The 27,977-nt window shown below is 40.9% G+C and overlaps 1 protein-coding gene across 1 annotated transcript in view; it reads left to right on the top strand.

Moving 5' to 3' along the window:
- pou6f2 (POU class 6 homeobox 2) overlaps positions 1-27,977 on the top strand; it is a 71,879-nt gene that overhangs the window by 4,455 nt on the left and 39,447 nt on the right. Inside the window, 3 exon segments of the mRNA XM_054622573.1 lie at positions 1,375-1,563; positions 15,981-16,078; positions 23,005-23,224. Of these exon segments, the coding sequence (XP_054478548.1) occupies positions 1,375-1,563; positions 15,981-16,078; positions 23,005-23,224 (507 nt within the window).

Here is a 27,977-nt window from a genome sequence, read left to right as displayed (position 1 = left end):
GTTCTGTGTCTCAGAGCCTGAGGTGGGTTGAACACTGTCTGAGGAGCTCTCCAGTCAGAGGACACAAGAGGGAAGAGACAGGGGGAGTGTGTGTTTGTGTGTGTGTGTGTTGTGTTTGTGTGTGTGTGTGTGTGTGTGTGTGTGTGTGTGTGTGTGTGTGTGTGTGTGTGTGTGTGTGTGTGTGTGTGTGTGTGTGTGTGTGTGTGTGTGTGTGTGTGTGTGTGTGTGAGAGAGAGGGAAAGGGAGGAGGTGACATCTCCAGAGTCTGTCCTAGGAAGCAACCCCAGGCTTGAACCTGTGGTGGCCACACAGATACACGAGGGTTGAGGAGGCTGCTTCTGGTTCAGTAGAAACATGTACTAGCTGGTCTCTGCGCTGTGGTGGCATGTTGTAGCTGCTGTTTTGACTGACTGCAACATTTGGACTTTTTTTTTTTTTTTTTTTTTTTACGACTCTTTTCTTCTGGAGCTTTGTTTAGGTAAGAGCAACGGCTTTCAAGAAACTTTTGATATTTGTAAAAGTCATAAAAATATACGTAGACTCGATTCTATTAATCAAACATTTGATAAAAAATGCTCTTAAGCATGCTTTTTTTTTGTATTTATAAACCGCGGTGCTTTAGTTATTTCAATTATTCTCTTTGCTGATTTTTATTCTATTGAGATGTTCAGACAGATAATGCGCTCATCATGTCATGTACATGTTCTTCATTTTTGTTCCTAAGTGCTGACAAAAAATGAAAATAATTGGGATAAAATTTTGGGAACATCAGTGACTTCATCTCTTGTTTAAATCAGGCCTTGAGTTCATGTTGCCTCACTCTCTGCTGCAAGATGTCACCTTTGATCTCATTTTATGTCCCTGACTTAGTGAAAATTGATATAATCACTGGTGTGTATTTTAGCTCATATCTTCTCTTTAGATGTAGAATTATATTTATTTATCAGCACACATCCCATAGACCTCTTTTGTAGACTGCTGTCAGCTTAGTGTTTGCTGAAGATGAGGCACATGTCAGGTAGTAATGAGCCCTTGGAGATGGATGTATCACCGTTTTAGGACTGCAGGGTATAATGGTAACGCCACGCGATCCGTAACAGTTCTTCACCAGGCAGCAGCCAGCAGTATCAGCGGGGTAGCACCAGCCTCAGATAAAAGAGAGAGCTGGGAGAGGGAGGGAGCAAGAGAGAGAGAGAGAGAGAGAGAGAGAGGAGAGAGAGTGATGAGTGAGCGATAGAAAGGAGAAGCCGGGTAGAGAGAGAGTGAGTAGAGACGTAGAGAAGGAGCCGGTGAGGGTGAGACGCCGAAGCACATCTAACCAGGGGTGTTTTTGTCTTTTTTCCCCTCCTCCCTGTTTCCCACCTGGGCTAGCAGCTCCCCTCCAGGATCCGATGATTACAGGGCAGCTGAGCAAGCCGCTGCTCTCCCTGCGCAGCGACATGAGCGCGGCAGAACTCCGGGCGGACAACAAAGCGGCGACCCCGGACAGCGATCTGAACGACGAGCCCCTGCTCCTGCCCTCCGAGGCCACGGACAGAGACGGCACTCCCAACAAGCTGTACGGTAAGTCGGCTCTCGCCTTTCCAGTTTGTCCCTTCGCCTTCAAAAAGCTGTCGGCTGAAGTCTGGTTTAGGCGGCGGAGAGGTGAGAACAGAGAGCTTCCAGTGCTGGGACAGGTGTCAACAGTGTCAGACAGCAAACTAAGTTTAAGTGCAATGTCCAAGTCAATGTTTGGCTCTTTTAAAGCTTTGACATCTTCATGGGGAAATTGTATTTTATATGATTTTGGGGTGTGAAGATTTTTTTTTGTAGGGGACAGTCTTGTTAGTTGAAAGAGAATTGAGAAAACAAAAAGCAGTTACACTGCAGAAATGTTTCCTTTGAAGATGCGGTACATTTTAGTTGCACTGTTTGTCTTAAATACTGGTACATTTGGTGCTTTATAACTTTTGTATATTTTATGGCAGCATATTTGCATGGCTCTCCTTTTATATAAAATGTTTCTAAAAGTTTAATTTACCCTTAAAAATATTATAGCTGTCAAGATATTTTGCTTCCACCCCACCTTCACAACTCTGGTGTTGTTTGGTAATGTGATGGTCTTTTTTTTCTTCTTCATTCAAATGGAGAAAATATTATATTTGTTACATTGTTACAATTAATAGTAACTTTTCAGATAATTGTGAAATTAAAAGCTCTACTTTATGTCAGATTTAATATTTATCATAAGCACATCAGATACATTCTTATTGCTTCTAGATCATTGCAGAGACTTCTCTTCTTACAGTTATTTATTCTCAGTTTATTCAGTCATTTTTAGTCTTTTGCCATCTTCATTTACAAATGATCTTATAAATGAGGCAATTTCTATATCAGCATGCCTCATTATTGTTGCAGTTATCTTATTAATTGAGTGTTCACACTCTATTTTGGTTGTGTCTGCGTCTGTGTGTGTTTTTCTAGTGTGAGGTGTTTCAATTATGTTGACTAATTCACTGGGCCACATTATGAATCAATAAGCATAATGATATAAATTACAATTTCAAATTATTTGATGAAATGATAAAGGTAATGTAGTTTCCTGAGAGGCTTTCATTAGAAGAGGTTTTAAAGTCATTAGAAAAAAATAATATGATTACAAAATTAATATTTGTAATAACATTGAATTGTAGATTGTAACTGCAGATTTAACAGATTTGTCCTTGTGGAGAGATCTACATAATCTTATACTTATATATTTCATTTCAAGGAATTGGTCTCTCATCCTTAGTATTTGTGAAATGTATCAATCTCCACTAAACAAATGAATTCTAAGACTTTGTTTATATTTGCTTAAATTTATTAGAACGCTTCTTTGAAGAGACTGTTCTTAATATTGTGCAAATTAGTAGACTTCCTGAGGAGAGCTAATTTGCCAGACATATTCTCATCTTTTACTTTTTATGTCACCCAATTTGTGATATTGTAGTTTTTGTTTTTGATGTGGATGCAAGGTAACAAAAACAATCTTTAACGTCTTAAGATGCCTTTTTGTAAATTATCTTTTCTAATTGTCTATTCTGCTGGTAATGATCTGTTTGTCTGGTTTTTGCATTTCTGAAAGGTTGAACTGTGTTTATTTGTGCACATGTGCATGTCTTAGTGTGTATGAGATTCTGACATATAATTGTTTTATTGCTGGTCATGAATTTATACCGCAGTAAACAGTGCATCATTTCTGTTTTTCAAGATTTTAATGAGAGTTGTTAATAGAATATCATCACGTCTGGATGCCTGTGTGTATGTTTGTGTGTGCGTGTTTCCTGGGAAGTAGCAGAGAGTGTAGTATAGTGCCTATATACTGAGATTGCCAAATATTTCCGAACGAACTTTAATAAGAATTTGGACAAGGGCTAGCCAAATGTGCTCAAACCTAATCAGCGAGAGTTCAGCTGTCTTTTAAATCCTTTTTTTCTGGAATAACCCGAGGCGAAAGTCTTCTAAACAAGGACTGTGTACTGCAGGATTTGTCTCAGAAGTGTTGCAATTTGGTTTAATAAGCATCAAGTCTCTCCCTCTTTCTTTGTTTCTGATCAGTCTCTTTTTGACTCCTCTGCTGCTGCTACTTTCTGCTTCTCTTTTTCTCACGTACACTTATTAAAAGCTTCACTAGTTATTTATATTTGAAGCTATTTTGGCCTTACGTTACCAATATGCCTTTGGCAATGAGAAGTTACTTAGGTAAACATGAAAGTAACATTTTGCTGTATTGTAAAATGATTTCTGTCTACTTTGTGCTGGGTGTTCGCTGATGGCCTGTCTGATGGCTCTCCAGTGAGTATTTTTGGGGGATGGTTTCTCTCTGCCCGGTGGCGGCGCCCTGGGCTTTGCCAGCGGCAGGTTTGGTTTGGGAACCCACTGCCCACATGACCTGTCAGAGAGGAAGGAAGGGACGGACGAGGAAACGTGGCACAGTAGTGTCTTTTGCTGGGGGAGATAAGAGGGAGGAATAGGAGAGTGTGTGTGTGTGTGTGTGTGTGTGTGTGTGTGTGTGTGTGTGTGTGTGTGTGTGTGTGTGTGTGTGTGTGTGTGTGTGTGTGTGTGTGTGTGTGTGTGTGTGTGTGTGTGTGTGTGTGTGTGTGTGTGTGTGTGTGTGTGTGTGGTGGGGGTGTTGAAGAACTGACATTTCTCCATAAACTTCCTTAAATGCTTCCAGAGAGAAAGTTTAGTGATAGTGATAGGTCACTTGCATTATTCTCTTTTTGTTTGACTCTGTTTAGAGTTAGAATGGTAGTCTCCTTGTTTTGTTGGGTACTCAGTTGAAGTTTGAGTGAACATATTGTAAACTTTAATGTTTAAACCGCGGATGATAGATTATATAACCCGCTATGAATTGCGTCGGGTCTATGAACCCTCTCTAAAAGCAATTGAGCGTAACACATGTGGCCATAACGGTAAAAGCTGCCCTGTTTGTCTTGATTCCAGACAAGCTGACATTTTGAAGAGGCTCAATTTCCACACAATGAGAAGTAATGTATCTAAAGGTATTTTGACCCTTGATAAACAACAACTAGCAAACATTTCAGACAATAGCTCAGATTTCTAGGGTTCCTACACCAGTTGGACTTTATGTTGAGCCACATTTGCTTGTATTTGTACTCTTGTGGTTACAAAGATATTGTTTTAAGTTTGCAATTCTCACCATTGTGTTATCAACATGAATATCACCGATATGAAAAGTGTTTTAAAGTTACATTATTCAGCGGTTTTCTTTATGTGGTTCTGAACTGTGCAGAAGCCACAATATTAACATTCTTCCCTTTTACTTGCATTGTGGTAAAGAAGCATGAATCATTTCTGGAGTCTCCAGTTTCATAGTATAGAACAATCTAAACTTTGTTCTTTTTTTACAGCTTTTATTTTGCATATTCTCTATGATATAGTGCTCCAATTTCATGAGTGACATTTTGGCACAAACCAATACACTTACCCCATGCACGGAATAACAGCACACCCTTAAAAGTTCCAGGGAAATGCAAATCATGTCACGGCTTAATTGGCTTCTCTAGAATGTTAGTGTTACTGTATATATACTGTGTAGACAAAACAAAAATTATCCTAAATTCACTCAAACTGAACATATACACAGTGTATGATTTATACAACTGTGAGGATAGTTAGTAATCTGCTGAGGACAACATACAGCTTATTAGTTAAACACACCCCCCCTAATTATAAGATCATATATATACAATATATCCTGTCGCTCAGGCTTTTTGTTACAAAAGGCTTGATAAATATGGAATTGTGTACTTTACTTTCTGGCAGTGTACATCAATATACACGTTTTTTAATCTTCACCCTGATATCACTGCATTTCTACTTTGTGCCACGATTACATGTGCCTAATACTGTATGTGTTTTCATATCTAGACAGCCAACCACAACTTTTCTTCCCCGCGGAGTTGATGGTTGACTTGAGTTTTAGTCGTCTATGTATAAGAGTTTGTGCCAGTATGAGAAGGAGAAGTCGGTCGGAGACAATGACAGTAGCGGTCATGTTTGTCTACAGTAAATTGTCCACCTTCTACACCCACCACATGCTTACTGCAGCGGTGAAAGGGTCGTTCTCCTCCTAAAAGCTTGCCTGTGCAAATAGTCTTCCACTTCAGCTAACAGGGGCTACGAGGCACCACAAACATCCTGCCGCCTTGTATTTATTCCAAGTAGAAGTGGACATTAGGTGGGAAAGCTGTGGTTAGTAGGGCAAGCAATTTTTTTTCAAAGGACGGGATGGTGTTGGATGCGTACAGTTTCTGTCTTCTCTTCTCAAGCAAATCTCCCCCTTTCAGACATCAACAGACAAGATAATAAGACACTCAGAGCACAATTCCGTATTATATTCAGCAACCAAAGGCTCATCTCTTGTCAGTTTGCATTTACTCTCCCAAGGATGTGACGCTTCTATCATCATGCTGTCAAAGTGAGCCAGGCTGGAACGACAGGAGCACTCATTTCATACACTTACTGTCTACATGAAATGGTCTGCACTTATTCGGATTCTGCCAAAATGGTGGAACATTTTCACAAAGGTCACCTAGAGACCCCCCTCCCCAAAAGAGCAAAATGAATCTTTCATTGATTCCTGTTATTGGAGGTCATTCAGAACAAAAAGTCCACACCGAATGCCACATCTGCTGTAATGCTGCTGCTGGCTGTTATGTGTTTCCAGGTTTGTTAGGCTTCATTTACAATCAGATTGTATGCTGGATTAGTGAAATTGATGTCATCCGGACTATTCATAGACTAGTCACCCACACAGGACTTTATTTTGGAGAGAATTTAGAGTTGCATTATTAGAGAAGTAGCAGTACTTCTCCTTGGAGCTGAAGCCAACCACAGAATTTTTTTTCGACTGACATTTTGCCTACTGTTTAACCGATCGATGCGGTCGATCAAAAGTAACTAAATTGGCTTAAATAATTGTAAATAAACATAAAAATCTATGTGCAGGATATTAAATAATTTCTCACCCAATTATTTTTCAATTTAATGATAATAACACCAATGGCCGACTAGCGTGCACCTGACCATATTTCTATGTTTTCCGAAAAAATTCTGTCGCAGGAGATGCGCCTGTAGTCAAATATCAAACAATACGCTTTATTTATTAGACAAAACATATTGACAAGTGATGCCCAGGTATGAGTTTTTTAGAACCAAGCCAATCTGCAAAAAAACCCACCCGAACCAGAGCCGCAAACTTGGTTGAACAAGACCAACCAACCAATTGAACAACCAACCAGAAGCCCTTCTTCTCCTTAAATGCAGCAATTTTTACAAGGCGAATGTTTCACCAACCATTTTTTTACTTAGATTTTGATACGAGTATCCGCCTTTTTAAATCTAGTATTTGGCTTATAAGTGACCAAATTCAGTTTACTGAAAGTAAAAGATTTCAGTTTCACATTAGATTTGTTTCATTTTTTTAATGTGGTGTTGATGGACACTATTGTCTACACATAAGAATAGATGGAGCTATTTAGCTGGAAACAATAACAACTAATGGTGGACAGTGGTGAGATGGTTTCAGCTTACTTGGAAAACACATACGGAAAGTTTTCAAAATGTGGACATATATTTTTCCTTCTCTTTGTTACAACAAAATGAGTAGGATTTTACAAAAAAAACCAGTTGGCTTTCACCCGCTGGCGAGCGCTTTAACCCTTGTTGAGTCCCGGAGGACGGGCCAACTTTATTATTGAGTTAACAAACCGCAGATCCCACTCATGCTGCCTTAAAGTTCCAAATTTTACATTTGCAAAACTCACAACTTGACTTGCTAATTTCTTCTTATTGCAAAACGATAAAATCCACTCATTTTGTATATTAATATACTTAATGCATACTTCATAATATCATTATGTAATTTAGATAAGGGACTGTCTTTCGTGCAAAATTCTCTTTTGCCTTTGTGTGTGTAGACGTGTGTATGAATTGGCAAAGAGACACGCACACACACACACACACACACACACACACACACACACACACACTGCTGGAGGCACGAGTTCTTATTATTTTTGTGTAATCAGCTTAGTGAGCAGGATGCATGGTGGGATAGGCTGCTTGCTGATGCAAAGAGCCACGTAATGTTGTGTGGTGAGGTTAAGTAATAAAGTGGCGCAAAACCCAGTGCTGAATGGGCCACGCTGAGTAAATGAGAGTGGATAAAGGAGACCGAGGGAGAACACGTCTCTCCCCAGGAGGTGGATCTCATTATGGGGGTTTCAGCTGTCTGCGCAAACTTGAAAACAAGCTTAATGCATGCCTATAAAGCAGGTGTAATACATTTGCTAATGTGCCCGCAGTGCTCATGGCTACAGCAACACAATCACTGCGTGGCATGGAGGACAGCGAGGATGAGCACTAGGCAGACTACTTGTTTTCGATGTGAACAGCAGTAAAGGTCGTCAGGTTTCACGGATGCTTGGTTATGCAGAAATGACTTTGAGCAAAATAAGGAACTTCAGAATAACTGACAATATAATTCTCCCTGTTGTTTGTTTATTTAAAGTTAAGAAGATTATTGTTGCCTTGACTAGAAAGTGCTCCAAAACAAAAGCACATCACAAGTTGTGTAGGTGGATAGCTGTGGAGAAAATAAATTGAATTTCAATATGCATTTATTTTAGTTATACTCTTTTCTTTTAAGTTAGAAAATCATTTTCAGAAAAACGTATATGTTGCGTAGCATGCGCTCCATAACAAATATCAATAAGCCTTTCATGTAGAGCTAACAAAGAGGCATCACATCTCCTGGCATGGACACGGTTGGTGTTGTTGAGATGTAATTGAAGCTGCAAGGGTCACATTTTCGGAATAGAAATTACAGTCTTGTCTTTGACTTGTGTGGCGTGAACCAGAGATGCATCCCACAGCCCCTGTGTCCTTCACAAGCCTTTATTATTTATAACGCTCGCTCTTTGAGCAATGACCAGTACTAATGCATAACCTTCTGTCCTTCTGGCTGATTCGCTTCCTTTGAAACCAAAGATTGAGGCAGGAGAAGTGGGTGTATGGTGGATGAGGCATGGGTGTGGGCGGGCGGAGGGAGGAGGGGTGCTAGTATAGGGCAGTGGAGATCCAGGCTATCGAGAAGTTATTATGTTTTTTCCCTTTATATCTGAGGATGTGGAATAACACTGTGATGATTCTTTTCTCCAGAATAGAGTTATGGGCTTCAAAGCAATACTACTTCCAGACGTCTCTCCTTCCACTATTTGTCTGCTCCACCAGAATAATGTGCTTGGTGGGGTGGGATGGGATGGGATGGTCTTGGTTTCTTTTAAGCTACATGATTATTTGCTTGTTTCCACCTTAACCCACTCAGCTCTGTAAATATCACTGCAACGGGGGAATAGACGTAAGAACTAATACAGGTATTTTTCCAGATAAACTATTTTCTAAATAAACTCTGTGGAGCTCAGGTTCAGTGGAGGTAAGATAAAGTCTCGTGCAGCTCGTATCACCTGATGTCATCCTATAGTGATTGAGCCTGTGCTGCAGCGCCGGTGTGATCCATTGTTATAATACCTCTATGACAGAAGGAACGGGTGAGGAGGGGGGAGGAGAGGAGGGTTTTTTTGAGGGGCAAGGGGTAGAAAGTGGGACATAGGCAGCATTAGTGCCGGATAGCCTGGGGGGCGCAGGCTGATGTGTCAGGCATGACATGTGGGTGTCTAGCCCCCCCGCACACACACACACACACACACACACACACACACTTCGCCCTGGACTGCCCTCACACCCCACTACTTCTAAATGTCCTGCAGCTGACCAGATGCAACATCGGATGGACACAAATATCCAAAAATAATGTTGTTTTTAGAGTGATTACAGTTTGAAGATACTTGTTTGAGGTTCATCTGCAACTAATTATGATTTTTTATTAACGATTAATCTGTTAATTTGTTTTTAATTGAACGTTCAATCTAAAAAATTTGGAAAATAGTCAAATATGTCCATCTAAATCTTCCAGAGCCCGAGGTGATATTTCTTTGTTTTTTCGTTGCTTTGATGTAAAACAGATTAAAAAAAAACAAATCATCACATTTGAGAAGCTGTATCCAGGGAATGTTTGACATGGCTTGATAAATAACTGCTAACTATTAATTAATTGGTGAATTGTTCTTGATTAATGTCATGTTGATTGACCAAGACATTCAGCCCTTGTCTTAAAATTACAGAAATTATTTCTCACTTTTATTTAGAGTTTTAACTATGGAGCTTTCAGTCGGATTTTATTGTTTTCTTTGTTAAAGTTATATAGATATCTCATTTTGTCTGAACAACAGTCCAAAACCCAAATATTTACTTTAAGTGTTTTAAAACACGGTTTGATTGCCTGAAAATTGACTTTATCAGTTATTGTAATTCACAATTTTCTCATTGATCAACTAACTGATGATAATCGTTTCAACTCTAGTCATAGAAAGCCTTGTGTTTCTATACCGACAAAGTATGAACAAAGGATTAGTGACACAGAGTGAGAAGAAAGCCTTTATTCAGCAGAGGGTTGCAGGCGGCCGGCAGCAGAATCCTATTTACAGCAAATATCATTTAAGTAATTCGGGAGGAGGAGCAATGGAGAAGCAGGGAACTCCTAAAAGGCTTACTGCTCTCTAAAGCTACAGCCTCCATCTCGGCGTCCCACCTTCGCTGATGGCTATAAAAGGATGAAGAATAATGTGGATTGTTATTTGCCTCTTTCAACCCTGAGCTAATCAGGTTGACATTGCTTTGGGAATGAGGAGGACGCTCCGTAACAGATGTGCTCGTGTGCAAAGTGTCCCAAGTCCCCTGTGAAGATGCAACACAAAAGCCCTCTCCTCTCCTCCCCCCCTCCCCTCCTCCTTCCTCTTCCCTTCTCCATCCTCCTCCCTCCATCACACCCGTCTCTCCTTCTTGACCTTTGAAATGGGCATTGCCTCTTCTCACCAATTTACCTCCCTCTGGTCCCCTCTCATGCTTGTGCTGCTTCCATCTCCACTCCAGCATCAAGGGAGAGACAGGTAAGAGCTGGAGCAGAGCACTCTCATGTCAAAGAGCATTTTGGTAAAGACCTGTGGCCACGAGTGAGAGCATAAGTGTTGGAGCACAGAGTCCTCACTGCTCTAAGCATCGTTTGCATGCAGATTCATCCAGAAACCGGGGGCTTGATTTTACACACTGAAGTGTACTATTTCCTTTTTGTTTACATTCAACACCTCCAGCCAGAGGAGACATCTATTACACCGTCGCATGCATTTCCTCTCTGCCTTGTCCTTCTGCTTCTTCTTCTTCTTCTTCTTGTCCTCTGAGTCTTCCCTCCGCTGCTCGTGGCTTAACAATCGCCTCAGAAAAAAGTCACAGAACTGCTGAGGTGTAAAATCCTGTTCTGTTCGGCACACTCCACGGCACCACCTCCTATGTAATTCCTTAACTCCATAATTCCACCCTGTGCCAGAATAATGAATGAGATAGATTTTATTTTTTTTCTATCCGCCCTTGTGCGATGAGGAATCAGGCTTTAATGTTAGAGGCCCCGGAAAGAGAGCCGTGGCCTCTTCTCCCTCTTGCCCTGCGCTGGGCTCTTAATTAAGGAAATGACAGCTCTTCTAGCAGCAGCAGTGGCCATAATGTATCTAATAGTGTTACAGGAAGCCACTCAAAAGTCCGTCTCTGGTGATTTTCTATCCCCAGAAACGCTATTGACCTATCCTCTGCAGCTTCTCCACCCCAGCCTCTAAACAGAGTATTACTTCCCTGCCGGTCCGGAGGGAGCCATCTGACTAAGAGCACCTGGAGTTATTGGCAGCAGATTATGCCCTGTGTTATTGTTGAGGGCTTTGGTGGGAGTAATGAAACACTGAGCTGGCCCTCTTGCATTCTACAAGGAGTTAAGTAAATCACTATGAAACCAACACTGTATGTTAAAGCCGGCTCTCTTCCATATGGCACTGTGTAACAATGCCTCTTTGGACTTTATTCCAGGCTGCTTTAGATAGAATAGTGAAAGTGAAATGAGCTGTCGCTCTACATTTCTTTCTCCCTCCACTCTCTTTGCAATGCAACATCAACTTTCAAAGTGGTATTAACAAAATCAATGGTCAAGCAATCTGGGACAATTGGTTGTGTATTGACGGAATTAAAGCTTGTGTATGATGTGGCTTGTTTTTCTGGGCCCATCCTTTACGCTTCAACAGCTCACAGATCGCTGTCCCACAAACGCTCTTTGAATTTCATGACAAAAATAATATTGCTGTTTTGCATATTTGTGTGCTATAATAATTATCTCTACTTCAATAATTCCATGTATTATAACAATTACTAATGTAATCCTCTTATAATCCTGCTTTTTTTTTTTTTTTTTTAAATGTGTTCACATGTGAAATTATTTTCTATGGATTAGATTTCAGAGGCAAAATGATTGACACCATCCTAATAGCAAACACATGCACTCAGCCAGACATTTTCAAAAGGACCATTATAAAAATGGGGGTTGGCTGTTCATTCTGAATAGCCTGAATCGTTACCAGGCCTCTCTCGTGCATTTGACAACTTACATAATGCATTTCCACTAAAATAGCTTAAGTGTTAAAGCTTCTTTTATGGGCAAAAATTGATTCATGAATGCTTTGAGGCGAAAGCTAACATGAACACAAAGCTTTCAATAACACCCATTTTATTCAGACTGTCAATGTATGAAGCGGTTGCATTAGACAAGGTGGCATGCTGATTGCTTTATGAAATCCAGGCTAATTGTTTTGTGGTGTAGTCCTTGGGGCACCCTGCATTAAGACAGACTGAACCAAGTCAAATAAATATGGCTCTTTGCCCCCCCTCAACCGCCCGACACACACACACACACACACACACACACACACACACACACACACACACACACACACACACACACACACACACACACACACACACACACACACACACACACACACACACTCACACACACTCACACACAGCGCAGAGAGACCTTCTGCCTTGTGTGGCATTGAAAGTCGCTCTCCAGTGGCCACTTTGGTGATCAATGAAAGAGAATTTATATAGCGGTGGATATTGGCAATATTTCCATGACATAAGTCGCATCAAATCGCACTCTTGGCCCTGTAATAAATAGAATTAATTCACTTAAATAAATAAAAAATGTACACAGAAAATATCATCATGTCACTGTCAGCATGAGTTTGGAATTTTTAAGACTTGATTCATGTAATTTGATTCATACCTTACCTTCAGTCAAGGCTGTGGAATCTTCCATACCTGTACATTTAAGGGCTAAATGATTTTGATTTAAAGGGTACTTATACTGTAACGGTAGTTACTGCTCAAAAAGACCAAGCCTGAATTTCCTAGATAAATGTAAAGCTATGTTGAATGTGCATTGCCTGTTCTTTCATCCGTTTGGCCTCTTCTTTCATCTCTCCTCACATCAATACATCCATTCATTTCATTTTACCCATTGTGTAACCTGTGTTTTATGGCATCAAAGGACTTTCTTTTTAGTAAAGGTTTGATCGAGATATTTTCCCTTTTCCCCCTGTATATAGTATTAATCTCCATCTGGAAATCCATTTAAGAATCATTCACATTGGATAAGTAGATTTTTTTTTTTTTTTTTTTTTTTTTTTTTTTTATTTTTTTTAAGAAAAGCAAAACATGTACAAAGATTCTAGCAATAAAAAAGAATTGAAGACCGACTCCCCGGGCATTTCTCCTGTCAGCTATTTAATTTAGTTAAAGAAATTACACAAATCCTTTGGGGAAAGATGTGCATGTGTATTTATTTATTATCGATTTTTTTCCCCTGCGATAAACGTGTTAACGTTACAGATATTTGCAAGGGGATGAAGCTTTCTAAGTTATTGTGAAATGAAGGCATCAAAGAATCGTTATTCAGAAAGTCTCCCACACTGCTTATCAGATAGAATACATTATTCACAACCAATATCTTAACTACAGTCATGAGCCATACTGTTTGGAGCATATCGATGTTATAAAGTCTCATTCCTTCATAATAGCTGAATATCTTCATTTAGCAAATTAGCTTTGTTATGATTATAAATAGAAAATGAACTGGCACAAAAGCACAGTGTGTCAGCAGCATTTGGAGAATTGGCTGTGAGGTGGTGGGAAAGTTGCTGTAAATGAAAATCAGACTAAAAGGCGTTACTTTGATTTAACATCCAAAGTGGGAATTAACTGCTTGGAGACAATACCGCTAATGAAAACCAGCAAAAAAATATGGCCTCATAATATTCACCCTCCAAAATAAATCTACAATTATGCAGCAGGTTATGATGATAGTGTACTCTATCTGTCACTTTATATTGACTCTAATACAGCCACAAAGTCTCTCCTGTATGCTCGGATTGATCTTAATTCCACATACTGAGTGCACAGGGTGGGGTCGTGCACAACGTGATCCATAATGGGTGAAATAATTGGTGAAAAGAGACTGGCTTGTCAAAATATCCACTGCGTTGCGGGGTTGATAAGCGAGAGGATGTGGACCTTCATCGAGAAGCAGGGCCAGCCAGCCAGCCAGAGGTAGGAAACCAGCTAGAAAAAGCAGGCTCCCCCCCTTGGGCTTTCACATCAGCCATCAAATGCTGGAGGTTTGTTGGGTCATGCCACTCACCAATTATTTGGATTTTATGTAAAGATGAAATGATTTTAGTTGGCGGAGGGGAGTTAAAAATGTAATGCTTAAATATACATGACAGGCAATGAGATCTTTCTGGCAAGGCTATTCAATAGACTGCTCAGTATAAAGCTTTTAGAAAAGGACTGCAAACCACTGCATGCACTCAACAGAATGTTTTACAATAAATAAAAAAAACCTATTCATGTTGTTTTCAGCTGAGAAAAAAGGTGTGCCTTTTAAATTCAAACACAAAACTTGTCAGAGCAGAAAGACTAAGGAAGAAGTCAGAGTACTTGACATTACATTACAGTACAGTGATTTAGCAGACGCTTTTATCCAAAGCGACTTACAATCAGCAGTATATTACATATCATTCACCCATTCACACACTGATGACAGGCTACCATGCAAGGTGCCACCATCAGACTCTAACTAACATTCATACAACATCCAGTCCACACCGATGGCAAAGCCTTCAGGAGCAACTTGGGGTTAAGTGTCTTGCCCAAGGACACATCGACTGCCGAAGCCGGGCTCTCCACTACGCCACAGCCGCCCCAAACAACTTGTCTCTAAAATAAGATACACCAAAAAAATCAAAGAAACTGCTTTAGTTCTTTGGATATTTGCTTGTAGGACAGCTGTGTTTACAGGTTAAGGCTAATGTTGTAAATTATAGCTGTTGGTGTCAATAAAAGGCCTGACGTTGTCATTGGCAGACGTGAATCATAGGGAAGAGGTTATCCACTTTATCGACAGCCTGTCGGTAGTAGAACAGGAGTCCTTGTTTATAATAGCACATACTTTTACGGCATTTTTGGCGATACAACTTCACCAACTTATTACCAAAGACGTTTATCTTCTGCACATCTTTTCTGAAATACGAAAGCAATCCCTTATTTTGAGAAAATCATCCTGAGTGTTCCTGTTGTTTCTTTCAGCACATTCCTGTTTTAGTAGGATCTAAACATCCTTCACGTTAGATTCTTCCAGCTTTTTAGTTTTTCTCTTCTTTTAAACGAATACTCCCCAGAAAATTAAATAAAGTCGGTTTGGTGAAAGACATCTAAGAGACGTTTAATTTTTCTGACAGTTCTTTCTGCAAGATTGACTCGTCTTTGCACTCGGCGAGCCTTTGTGTCAACAGCGAGGCCTCGTGCAATCCCGATATCATCGAGGTCAAAGGGTGAGGGTCAAAGCGGCCTCTTTCAACCTTTTAGAGCAGCCCACGCTCTGTGCACTGTGGAGATTCTGTGAGATGGCGATCGCGATGATATCCAATTGTTGGTGTCCTTTGTTTTCCCTGCAGCCATCAGCAAGCTTATTATCATGTCCCTGTCTGCTCCACTCCACTCTGCCCTCATAGCAAACAGGTCTAATTGTGTCTCGTAGCTGCAGGCTTAACGTGGAGAGGGGGGGATTGGGTTTAGATGAGTGATACTCGCTGATGTAAATGGCTGAATAATATGGCCCCAGCGTTTGTGGTGGAGCTCTATCTCTCAGCGGTAATCTAGGCCATCGGGGACCCGCCAGTATGCATCATCCCTCATCAATGAGCCTCTCCGCTGGTTGGTAATTTATTCAGCGCTACAGCGGTTATTGATAAAGCACTTAAACACAAATTCCCCTCCTTTCCCAACTGCCCTCCTCTGCGCTGTACGACACTGTGTAGTAATATCACAACGTGGTGTGTGTTATTTATCTACTTGTATTGTCTGTGTTGATCTAAGCTGGATTCTTTGTTGTCTCTTTTTCTTTTCTTCACTGCGTGGATCTCTGCCTGTCGCTCTCCCAGGAGCTCGTGACGGTTCGGTCCAGTCTGACACCAGCAGCAGTCACTCTGAGCAGAGTCACCTGGGCCAGTCCCACCCGGGATTCCCAATGGGTCCACAGGTGAGCGAAGATTTCTCCGACAAACTGAACCCAAACTTAAGACACTCTGTTTAATCAATGATAATGTGAAAGCTCCTGGTAAGTTAATATTTGTATTCAAGATATTTTATTGTTGTTCCGGTTATACAGGTACAATCATTATAAATGCGTTCGCTGGAAGGCCTAATAAAAGGAAAAAAAATATTGTAAATATTAGAAGACATAAAAAGTATAATAAAATAAAAGAACCAATAAAATGATCCATTAGGAAACATAACGAGGCTGCTCATCAGGTTTCAACCACCTGCTTGAGGCATTTATGAAGTCTGCAAAAGCCGAAACTGCCACATTACTCAAATTTGGAGTTATGACAGCTGTACTCAACTATAAAAGTTGAATTATCCTTCTTTTAATCAAGCTTACAGAACTCTGGATACATTTTATTAAATAAAACTAGCATAATAAGTTGTTAGACGAACAAATATTAAACGGTTTGTGCTCTTGAACCCAGTTTTTTCAAGCAGCAGTGTCGTGTGTGTAAGATAAACTGAAATATTATAACCTTTCAGATGCAAAAATAATCAATTTATAATCTCCTGATTACCTATTGTTTTTTGTCTGTTTAGGTCCCTGAAAACTTTGCTTCTAAATCTTAAGTCTTTCAAGTTCTTCATACTGTATTTTATTTTATTGTTTTAACTATCTCCATAGCCCACTGTCTCCACCTTATTCTAACTGACTTCTGATCTCCTAAATATACTGCAAACAAATGTAGCTGACTAAAGCAGAGAGTTGACTGCCCCAAAGTCATTAAGCCTCCATGTCTGACTGTGATGGTCGTCTAGTCTGGTTGGGTAATGTAGAAACGATGTGGAATGTGTGAAATCAAATACATCCACTGTTTGGTTTGACAAGCATCGTCGTACCGTATCTGTCCGTATGATACTGTAATGAAGATAAATGACACACTCGTCTTTTTGATGATGAGCTGTCTAACTTTGTCCCCAGTCTCCTCGTTGTGTTTGCCGTGGGCTTCCTCGTAGTTTACGTTTCTGCCTCCATGTATGAAAGATACCAAACTAAGTTCATTATATTAAGAGCAACTCAAAAAAACTGACAACTAACTCTGCTCTGTTAATTGAGTTATGTTTACTCTGATCACAGCCATAATGAGAATAAGATTAAGGCATTTTGACAGTTTCAATAATTAACTTCATAGTCTTTCAGTGCATGTGGTGAGTGAAACCCCCCCTAAAAAAAGAGAAAACACTCACTTCCTGAATGCTACACTGTGGATCATTTTCATCTAAGATGTGAAATCCTAAAGTATTTTGTCATCGCGCATCAAATGTAATTGACTTGTGGCACTAATGAGCTGACAATACAGGCCTTGTCAAAACAAGCAGGGAAGCAAAGAGCCCGAGCCTGCAGCCCTGTTAATAGCTCAATCTGGCTTTGTCCTATCTGATTGGATTTATTGGCCTGGTGGCTCCGCGATGTTTAATGAACATCTACCTCATTAGTGTTGCTCAATGTCACCGCTCAAACACACAAACACACACACACACCAGCGTCAGGTTCCCTCCACCCGCTTTAATAAGGCCATTCTCCCTGCACTCAGTGTTACTCAATGACAGTCAATCCTCATCAGGATAAACAAAGGAGGAAACATGAGAGAAGGAGAGTCGTTCAGTTTCGTTGTTAAGGCTTGTTGGGTGAGAAATCCCCAGTGAAGGAGTCAATCTGCTGCGAGTGGAAATGAAGAATGAGCTTAATTAAAAGCAGTGTTCTGATTACAGATGCCCTCGCCGGTCAAAGCCACTGTTTCTGTAATAGATAAGAAATAAACACAAAAGGAAGGCATCTCGAGCGGGAAGCAGTTACAGTCTGAGCCTCAGCAGGCGGCTCTCAACAGTCACCATCTAATATATTAATGCTGTCAGTACAGTCTCTGTGAAGCTAACACTTTTCAGAAACAAAGGCGCTCCGCATGCCATACCCAATTCTCTTGTTCCAGGATCAATATGTTTTGATAGATTCTCGCTCCAGAGCCGGATATTGTTCGAACAACCATTATCCGATGGTAGTTTACCCAACATGAATCCACCTTCCTTCAGTTTCCCACTCGCAGTTAGGGATGACAAAAGTCTGCTATCTGGGTGATTATGGGCAATTTCTCAGTGCCAGAGCTGCCAAGCAGATAGAAGGGCCTATTCTCCCCTGATGGGCAGAGAGGCTGGGTACCACATCCAGTCATGAGTGGGCCTGCTTCCCCATCCAGAGCCCAACACACACCCAGTCCCTGCATCAGCGTGGCCCCTAGGAGACCACTTCTCAACACTCAGCCGTCAGCCTGCCACACACTGTACCACAGCACCTATGGAGAGGAAGATTGAAAGTATTTGGGCGAAAAGCCAGAAGGTGAACTGCCTGTTAATCTAGATGAGAGGTGCTGTGGATTCTCGTAGTTAAAGCTTGTTGTGCGGCTGCAGAGTCGAGCTAATTATGTTCACGGTAAATGTATTCTTGATGTGTATATATACGGTGTGTAAACTGGCACAACAAACAGCCTTAAGGCTAAGATATTTTCTATGCTTTAAAAAAAAAAAAATATATCTCCAAAGTGACGTCTCTGTGCAGCTGCCTGTTTCTCAAAGCTGCCTGTAATGATAAATAAATTAGGGCTACATCTGATAATTGCAGAAATGTCTTTTAATGTTATTCTCTTCTATGTGAGGCTGTCTTTGCTGTCAAGCCTGGCAGTCTCATTTTGTTTGACTCACAGATGAAATGTTCAAAGACTGTCTTTGATTATATGTTGCTTCTATTCAAGATTAAATTTCGTTAAAACGCAAGATTAAACATATGTCACTTGCAGCTAACAAACGGGTTGCCTTTGTTATTGTCCTTTGAGGATTCTTTACGCTCCCGAATTATTATTTCATTTTTTTTTTTTAAAGTTAATGGCAAATGTCATTTTGAATGCTCTCAGAAGCGTCAGATATTGTAATTTATTATGCGCGGCTGTTGTGTATCAAAGCAAATGTTGAGAAAGAGGAATCCTATATGGTGTGTATGATTACTCCTGCCAGCAACAATCACCTCTCCACGTTCTTTGTGATTCTTTGAACAGCTCAGAAACACAAACAGGTATTCAGTTGTCTCTCAGTGCAGATATTTTGCCCTGAGATCTCTGTGCATTACGGCTTTAAACCCACACGACCTTGTACCTCTAAAAAAAAACAAAAAAAAAAAAAAACGTGATTGCATGTATGTCGCAGCGGGTGCAGGCGTTCTGCACCATGCAGGGTTATCACAGTGACACGCCTGTCACCTAGGAGCACCAGATTTGGGAGTATGGTGGGGTCTTCGCACCAGTCAGCCCGCTCTGCATCCTGTGCAAGCTGCAGACACGCCATGCAAAACAGAAGCAGATAGCTGACAATTGGAGTTAAAGGCTTGTGAACTTAAGTCACAGTGGAGGAGTCAACACAGTGCAGCCAGGCTTACCTAGCAACGTCTAAAAGGCTGCTTTACCGTGGACACAACACAAGCTGACAGTGTATTATTTTATTCCAAACAATTCAATTCAATGTTTAAACAGTAATTTTGTGGGATTGTGCAGCATCCTCGGTATCTCCTGTCTCGCCCCTCCTCTCTAAATTCAGTTTGACATGCTCAAAGGCTGACATAATTTGAAAAAAAAGGTTTTATCCGAATGAACAGAATTTAAGATGTCATTCCCTGTGTATTCATGGAGATTTCATCCATGGTACAAACATTACCACTTCTGGCTCAAAGCTCTCGATGAAAAATGTGTCGGTGTATTTTCTCAAACCGACTTCCGCGGAAAATACATTTGAAGAGATCTTCTACTGTGCAAAATATCTCAGAGCGATGCTTCTGATAACATATCTTTTCCTCTATGGGTATGACTGCACCGAATCCACTTGAACTAATGTGAATGAATGAAGACTTGAGAGTGATGTGTTATATCCCTCATCAAAAGAGTAAAGTACTGCTACGTTTTTTTAGAAAAGCACTGTGTATTTCAGGCACATTTCTGTGGTACCAGGGATTTGTTCAATGGGATGAAACATAAATAATTCTGCATCTCTGTAAAATAAATATTCTCAGCTCTTTCACAAAGATTGGATTTCATCTCTGTCAGTCTGTGACACAGCAAAGCACATAATTCATCTGCAAAACAACTGCATTCATCAAAACACATTAATTAGTGATACAGTCACTTTGGTGGCATCTGCTTTACTTGACTCAATTATGCGTCCCAGAATATAAAATAGTGTGTATATATATATACACACACATACAGTGGGGCACAAAATCCTTAATTAACTATTTTGTAGAACAAAAACTTGATTAAAATCCTCTGTGTTAGATAATTGATAACACTGAATTATCTGCCAACATTTCTTGTTTTACAGAAGAAAAACAGATTAAGGGCATCACATTTGATTGATGGATATACATGTATATATATATATATACAGTGGGGCAAAAAAGTATTCAGTCAGCCACCAATTGTGCAAGTTCTCCCACTTAAAAAGATGAGAGACGCCTGTAATTTTCATCATAGGTATACCTAAACTATGAGAGACAAAATGAGAAAAACAATTCCTGAAAATCACATTGTCTGATTTTTAAAGAATATATTTACAAATTATGGTGGAAAATAAGTATTTGGTCAATAACAAAAGTTCATCTCAATACTTTGTTATATACCCTTTGTTGGCAATGACAGAGGTCAAACGTTTTCTGTAAGTCTTCACAAGCTTTTCACACACTGTTGCTGGTATTTTGGCCCATTCCTTCATGCAGATCTCCTCTAGAGCAGTGATGTTTTGGGGCTGTCGCTGGGCAACACGGACTTTCAACTCCCTCCACAGATTTTCTATGGGGTTGAGATCTGGAGACTGGCTAGGCCACTCCAGGACCTTGAAATGCTTCTTACGAAGCCACTCCTTCGTTGCCCGGGCGGTGTGTTTGGGATCATTGTCATGCTGAAAGACCCAGCCACGTTTCATCTTCAATGCCCTTGCTGATGGAAGGAGGTTTTCACTCAAAATCTCACGATACATGGCCCCATTCATTCTTTCCTTTACACGGATCAGTCGTCCTGGTCCCCTTGCAGAAAAACAGCCCCAAAGCATGATGTTTCCACCCCCATGCTTCACAGTAGGTATGGTGTTCTTTGGATGCAACTCGGCATTCTTTCTCCTCCAAACACGACAAGTTGAGTTTTTACCAAAAAGTTCTATTTTGGTTTCATCTGACCATATGACATTCTCCCGATCCTCTTCTGGATCATCCAAATGCTCTCCAGCAAACTTCAGACGGGCCTGGACATGTACTGGCTTAAGCAGGGGGACACGTCTGGCACTGCAGGATTTGAGTCCCTGGCGGCGTAGTGTGTTACTGATGGTAGCCTTTGTTACTTCGGTCCCAGCTCTCTGCAGGTCATTCACTAGGTCCCCCCGTGTGGTTCTGGGATTTTTGTTCACCGTTCTTGTGATCATTTTGGCCCCACGGGGTGAGATCTTGCGTGGAGCCCCAGATCGAGGGAGATTATCAGTGGTCTTGTATGTCTTCCATTTTCTAATAATTGCTCCCACAGTCGATTTCTTCACACCAAGCTGCTTACCTATTGCAGATTCAGTCTTCCCAGCCTGGTGCAGATCTACAATTTTGTTTCTGGTGTCCTTTGACAGCTCTTTGGTCTTGGCCATAGTGGAGTTTGGAGTGTGACTGAGGTTGTGGACAGGTGTCTTTTATACTGATAACAAGTTCAAACAGGTGCCATTAATACAGGTAACGAGTGGAGGACAGAGGAGCCTCTTAAAGCCAGAAATCTTGCTTGTTTGTAGGTGACCAAATACTTATTTTACCGAGGAATTTACCAATTAATTCATTAAAAATCCTACAATGTGATTTCCTGGATTCTTTAGTTGAAGTGTACCTATGATGAAAATTACAGGTGTCTCTCATCTTTTTAAGTGGGAGAACTTGCACAATTGGTGGCTGACTAAATACTTTTTTGCCCCACTGTATATATATACATGTATATCCATCAATCAAATGTGACGCCCTTAATCTGTGTTTTTCTTCTGTAAAACAAGAAATGTTGTCAGATAATAATCAGTTATCAATTATCTAACACAGAGGATTTTAATCAAGTTTTTGTTCTACAAAATAGTTAATTAAGGATTTTGTGCAAAATAGAATAATTTACATTAACGGTGTTAATTGTCTATTCTAAATAAAAAATGATGTTACTGAAATCCAATACATTCTGAAAACAATATTGTACTATAAACATTCAAAGACCAAGTTAAATGTTTGATAATTCAACACTATTTATTTACATTTAAAAGGAGGATAGAGCATCTTCAGCCTCTGTGATGGGACGTATTTCCACGTGCACCATTTAGCTATGAGAGGGATTTCATTTAAACTACTTAATTGGATAGCGAAAGTGACTGGATAGCTGTACTGACATTCTTTAATGTAAACAGCGACCCAATGCAAACACATTAGACCTCATCCTCATTTTCACAGGTTTACCTGCTGAAATCCAACTGCACACCTCCTACTCTATTTCTCAGCCCCCTGTTCAAAATGAGTTATCAAAAATATATTTACGCTCTACAGGGACAAAAGAATATAACTTATAACTATGAAAGGATTATAATCTTTATAAATTAGGGTAGGTGTATAGAATTTACTTTTAAACAGTTTTCTTGTCATTGTACCTCAAATATAGTAAAGTTATTTGAGCTGATCAAAAGTGTCAAAGTGTTTATTCATTATAAGAAGGAATATATTATGCTTAACTTTTTCCACATTATTGATGATAATTTTGCTAATAAATAAAACTACCCATCTGTGATTATATATTATCATATAATACATGTGTGTGTCTACTGCAGTCTCTCCTGGTGGCCCAGCAGCTGGCCAACGCGGTAGGCGGCGTGATGTCCGGGGCGGGGCCAGGCATGAACCAGCCCATCCTCATCCCCTTCAACGCAGGCGGACACCTGGGCGGGCAGCAGGGCCTCGTTCTCTCGCTGCCCACGGCCAACATCCAGAGCCTGGTGGCTGCTGCTGCTGCAGGGGGCATCATGACGCTCCCTCTCCAGAACCTGCAAGGTAAGAAAGGAGGGCAGTGCAGACATACAGCGACTCATTCTTATGACAAAACAGGGTCAACGTGACATCTCAGGGAGAAAGTAGAAAATAATTCAGGTACTCGAGGAAGTTAATGGATAGTGTAAAAAAAAAAAGAATTCCAGATTTTTCTGTATTAGACACAATATTGATTAGTAATAAATACAACAAATAAAGATCCCAACACCCGTTTGTTATACATCCATTGTCTGACACAGACTAGTTTTTGTTCGTTTTTTCATAAAAATGTTTTACAAAGCTTTTGACCAGGTAAGAATCCTTCAGGGATTTGTATCCCAAAAAGCCGCTATCCTCAACTTGCCCCAAGGAACAACCATATTAATTACAGGTCAACGTTTTGCAGTGCAGCGCAAAAGCACTTTATGCCTCTTTCCTGTACACAAGAGTGCACTGTACTTCACTTTTTTATCTTTTTTTCCACCTCATCTGTCCATCCACATGGCTGTACTTATCCTAGCCTTTTAAACTTTAATGCCCAAGTGTTCTCTTTTGATCATAGTTGTAAATGGTTTTCATTTTAATGTTTAAAACATTGTCTCTTTTATACCATTAGATTGAGCGATGGATGGGGAAACCATCAGTCATAAATCTTGGATGAGAGAGCAGCACTAATGTAAAAAGATGCCAGGCTACATGTAAAGCAGTGTGTTTTTAGGATGGAGATTACAATAATGCCAGTGCAGCACAAAGTGCAGGGGAAAGCTCCCCTGATGTGGGGAAATGGATGGACAGATGCCCCGAGTGAGGAAATGTGGAGGTAGAAGCCTAATGGACACAAACATGCATAAATAACAGCAGCCATCGCTGTGGGCAGAGCTTTTAATAAACCCGCATCTATCCGGCGAGGCCTTCAATGTATCCATCAGTAGTGGACGATAATGGGCCCAGCAGGCCCGTCTGACTCACACTTCAACAGATCTTCCTCCTGGTGCACGAGGAACAGCCCAGAGGCTTCAGTGATCTGATGAAATGATCGACAAACACATTGTCAGGGTGTCAGAATCCAAAACAAACACCTCTCAGTCATCCTTATTGTCCACTGACAAACAAACCCACACACAGCCTGGAATCCAAAGTCTTGATAAAATCCCCCGTCCATGAGAGATAGCAAAAAAAACTTGTGGAGAAATGCCTCTGTGGCAGATCTTTTTTTAAGCGTGTGGACTGACAGACTGCCTGTTCGCACGTCCTCTTATCTAAAGGGGATGCATTGAAGGGACCTCCATGGAGAGAAAGTGACACAAGTCACGAGTGAAGCTAAATGTCTTGACTGTGTCCGGGCCCCTCTGGCCACGCGACGCTCCTCCACTCTCCCCTGTCTGAGCTCATCACAGCTCCGCTGAATGAGGCCTGCTGGCACAGCACCTCTGTCAGACAACTGCAACTCTGGCCTCTGCCCCCGTATCCCCCCCTCTCCCCCTCCCCCCCGCCCCTCCGGGTCTCCAGGCCTGATTAATCACACATATAATACAGCGGTGCACTGTCGCCAGGGAGCAGTCGGCTCATTTCACGACCTCAGGAGCAAGTGTGCTTTACAGCACTCACGCTGTTAGCTAATTAGCGTCAGATCAGACACAAGACAACTGTGAGCCACAGTAATGAGACTCCAGGAGGAGCCCGGCCAATGGCTGTATTTAAATGTAATGAGGCAGCTAATGACCAACTAATAAGACTGTTTGTCTTGGGGAATGGGCGGCTGAGGGTGGAGGAATTGGATTATTTACATGAGAGCAGGCATGCTTTTAGACTCACAGTCATAGTCTTTATGAGAATGTTATGTTCAATAAGTTATATTTTAATACATATATATTTTTTCAGTCTAATTTGTTGTTGCATTTCCAAAATGTTCATATTCTGTTGTAATGAGGGAAATTAAATGAATAGAAATGAAAAGAAATGAAAGATATAAATCAGATAAAATAGTAACAACGGCATCTTTGATCACACGTTTCATCATACTAATCACAGCTGGCTCTGTAAGCATGCATGTTGACAGGAGGGGACCGGCTGAACCGCTGTGAGCTTTAGGAGGGCAGCTCTCTCAGACTGTGATGAATAACTAACACTGTAATGGGGTTGTGCTATAAATTTGGAGCAGTTGCTTAAATAAAACTGAGCAGCATCTTGTGGCAAGCTCAGTAAACACAGGCACCAGTGTAACTGGTTATTTGTCAGAATGATTTATGCCTGCAAACATGCAGTAAAAACAAATTCCCAATGAAACTAAACAAGGGAGAAAGTTATCTTTTGTGACAGAGTGCACACAATTCTAGCTGACTTCACAGAGGCAAGAACTAGGTTGGGTCATGCTAGAGGTCTTTAAATGTGACGGCTCATATGAATAAAAAGAAACATACGTGATTTTCACAATTTCAAGCATAAGTATGAACGACTGATGCAGACGGAACATGTACAGATATTTTGTTGTTGTTAGATATGATGCTTACTTTCTGATGCATTTTTAATAGGTTTTCATTTCACATGATTTTATAACAAGCAAAACATGATTACCATACTCGTAAAACTAGTTGTATCAAAGCACTGTACATGTAATGCCCAATGGGAGGAAGCAGAACAAAGTCTCATCTGTCTACTCCTCTTCCCTAAGACTCACTCAAAGGTAATGCAAGGAGCTAGTTTACCGGAGCTCTTTCATATTAATAAGCATATCCCATCTTATTTGCTCTGAGCAGAAAGCCAGGCAGCGCATCACATCAGAGAGCTGAGTTCTAATGGTGAGGTGAGAGCATTGTTCCTCTGTACTCGTCCGCAGGAAACGCAAAACAGCACTCAGGCGCCCCGATAAAGGTCGGCATCCCACTCACCTGCAGTAATGAGACCCGGTGTCAGTGCCAATCAAAGGCACGTCTGCCGTTTTGATGAAAATGTTCAGCGGTGTCGTTGGCAGGTTGCGGGCGTTGGGTACGATACAAATTAGGGAAATCACTCTGCTCATTACACCAACAAAGGATGGGCTTCCTCGGGGGAAGAGCCAAATGTTTCCACACTAGTAAGACATGTCAGACTGCATCTCTTCTGCCTCAGCTGACTGCTGCTCCTTTAAGAGGTTAGATCACCGGGCCGGGCCGCTGACTTAACCCCTGTCTGCTGTGGGAATGCCTCTGTGTCCCTTTACCCATTACATTATCGGAGATAGAGAAATTCAAACATCATTTTTTGGGTTTGTTACAGCCACACTAGCTGCTCGTTGTGTGAATCATTTTGGGATAAGAAAAGAAATGTGTTTGGTTTTTTTTTGGTGTGCACATTCAGCCGATAGAGGAGTGCATTAAGAGGACCCAGAGCAAGCGGTCCACATTTCCTCACATCAACACCTGCCATTTTAACACAATAGAGGCCAAACCCATCCCTTCTCCCTTATCGCTGTTTAATCTGAAGTGTTCTCAGGCAGTGTGTATTCCACGTCGTCCTTTAATGATTTAACTTTGCCGTGGTTGTACGATGAGTCGCAGGGGAGAGAGCTGCATTAAATAAATAACAGTGATAAAATGTAGACCTCATACATTTCAAAGCTAATGCAACTAGCGGTGCAATAGGAGCAGCTGCACACAGTCCTGGAGCGGTAATTTGATTGATTTGTTGTGACAGCAGCCAAATAATTGAGAGTGAGAAGTGCTGCTGGAGATGAAGCGCAGGCAGAGGCAAGGTTCGCCAGGCAGTCCCAGCAGATATGGCACCCGGGTTCTCATCTCTGCCATTGATATCTGCCAGTGGTTTTATTGTTTGTCTTCAATAAGCAGCTTGGAAACGTGCAGGGTTACTGCCTCTGTGACACTTTGGCGACGGAAGTAAGAAGAAAAAAAAAATCACCAATCAAAATGTACAGAGGAGCGATGAGAGGGTTAGAATCAAACACACACATTTACACTCAGGCTGGAGCGCAGGTTTACTGTACCTGCACGTACGAGCACACAGACACTCCCACGAGACTCATGATTTATGCTCTGATGTCTTTTTTTGAAGCTGAGATGTAAGTAAATTTCCCCCCTGGTGTTTCACTTGTTGCAGACATGTCAATGATTTTGTTCTGAATTCAAGCTAGATACATTTCATAATTGCACGGAAATAAAAGTACAAATGACGCACAGTGTATTTAAATATATACAGCAATATATATATTTTTTTTTAAATCTATGTATCCCAAGATATTTTCACGTTTTCTGTCTGGTAAGACACGGTCGTGCTGTTTGTCTTAACCTTCTGGCTCTTGACTCGTGTTTTTTTTTTTTTTTCTGTGGATGGTGGCAGTGTCACTCTGGCTCAGCCATGCCACAGGACAGCACACTGCCAGAGCCTGAAATAGAAAGAAAAGAAAAGAAAAAAGAGGGGGGGGAGGATGAGTCTTTATGGCGGTGTGGAGGAGGACAATAATATTGTTAATCAGATGTGGCTGTGTCTGCTCCTCCACAGCAAACCCTGACATCTGCCCTCACTGGTAAACACTGAGGGGAGGCTCTTTGCAAACCTCCTGCCATAAACACACAATCTACAAGACAGTCCCTCTACATTACACAGTAAGTCTGTCTGCACTGTGTATGCAGGGAGTCTAATGCTTTTATTTAAATGGATTTTGTATTAGGAGAGAATAGGTTTTGAATACGTACATGCCAAATTTTCAAATTAGCTTCCAATTACATGAATAATTAGGAAGATGCCGAATTATTTCATTTTAATCCAGCTGTTTTCTATCCCC

The sequence above is a fragment of the Anoplopoma fimbria genome, chromosome 21, assembly GCF_027596085.1.
Source record: "Anoplopoma fimbria isolate UVic2021 breed Golden Eagle Sablefish chromosome 21, Afim_UVic_2022, whole genome shotgun sequence".
Taxonomy (NCBI): domain Eukaryota; kingdom Metazoa; phylum Chordata; class Actinopteri; order Perciformes; family Anoplopomatidae; genus Anoplopoma; species Anoplopoma fimbria.
This window is presented reverse-complemented; position numbering and strand designations above follow the sequence as displayed.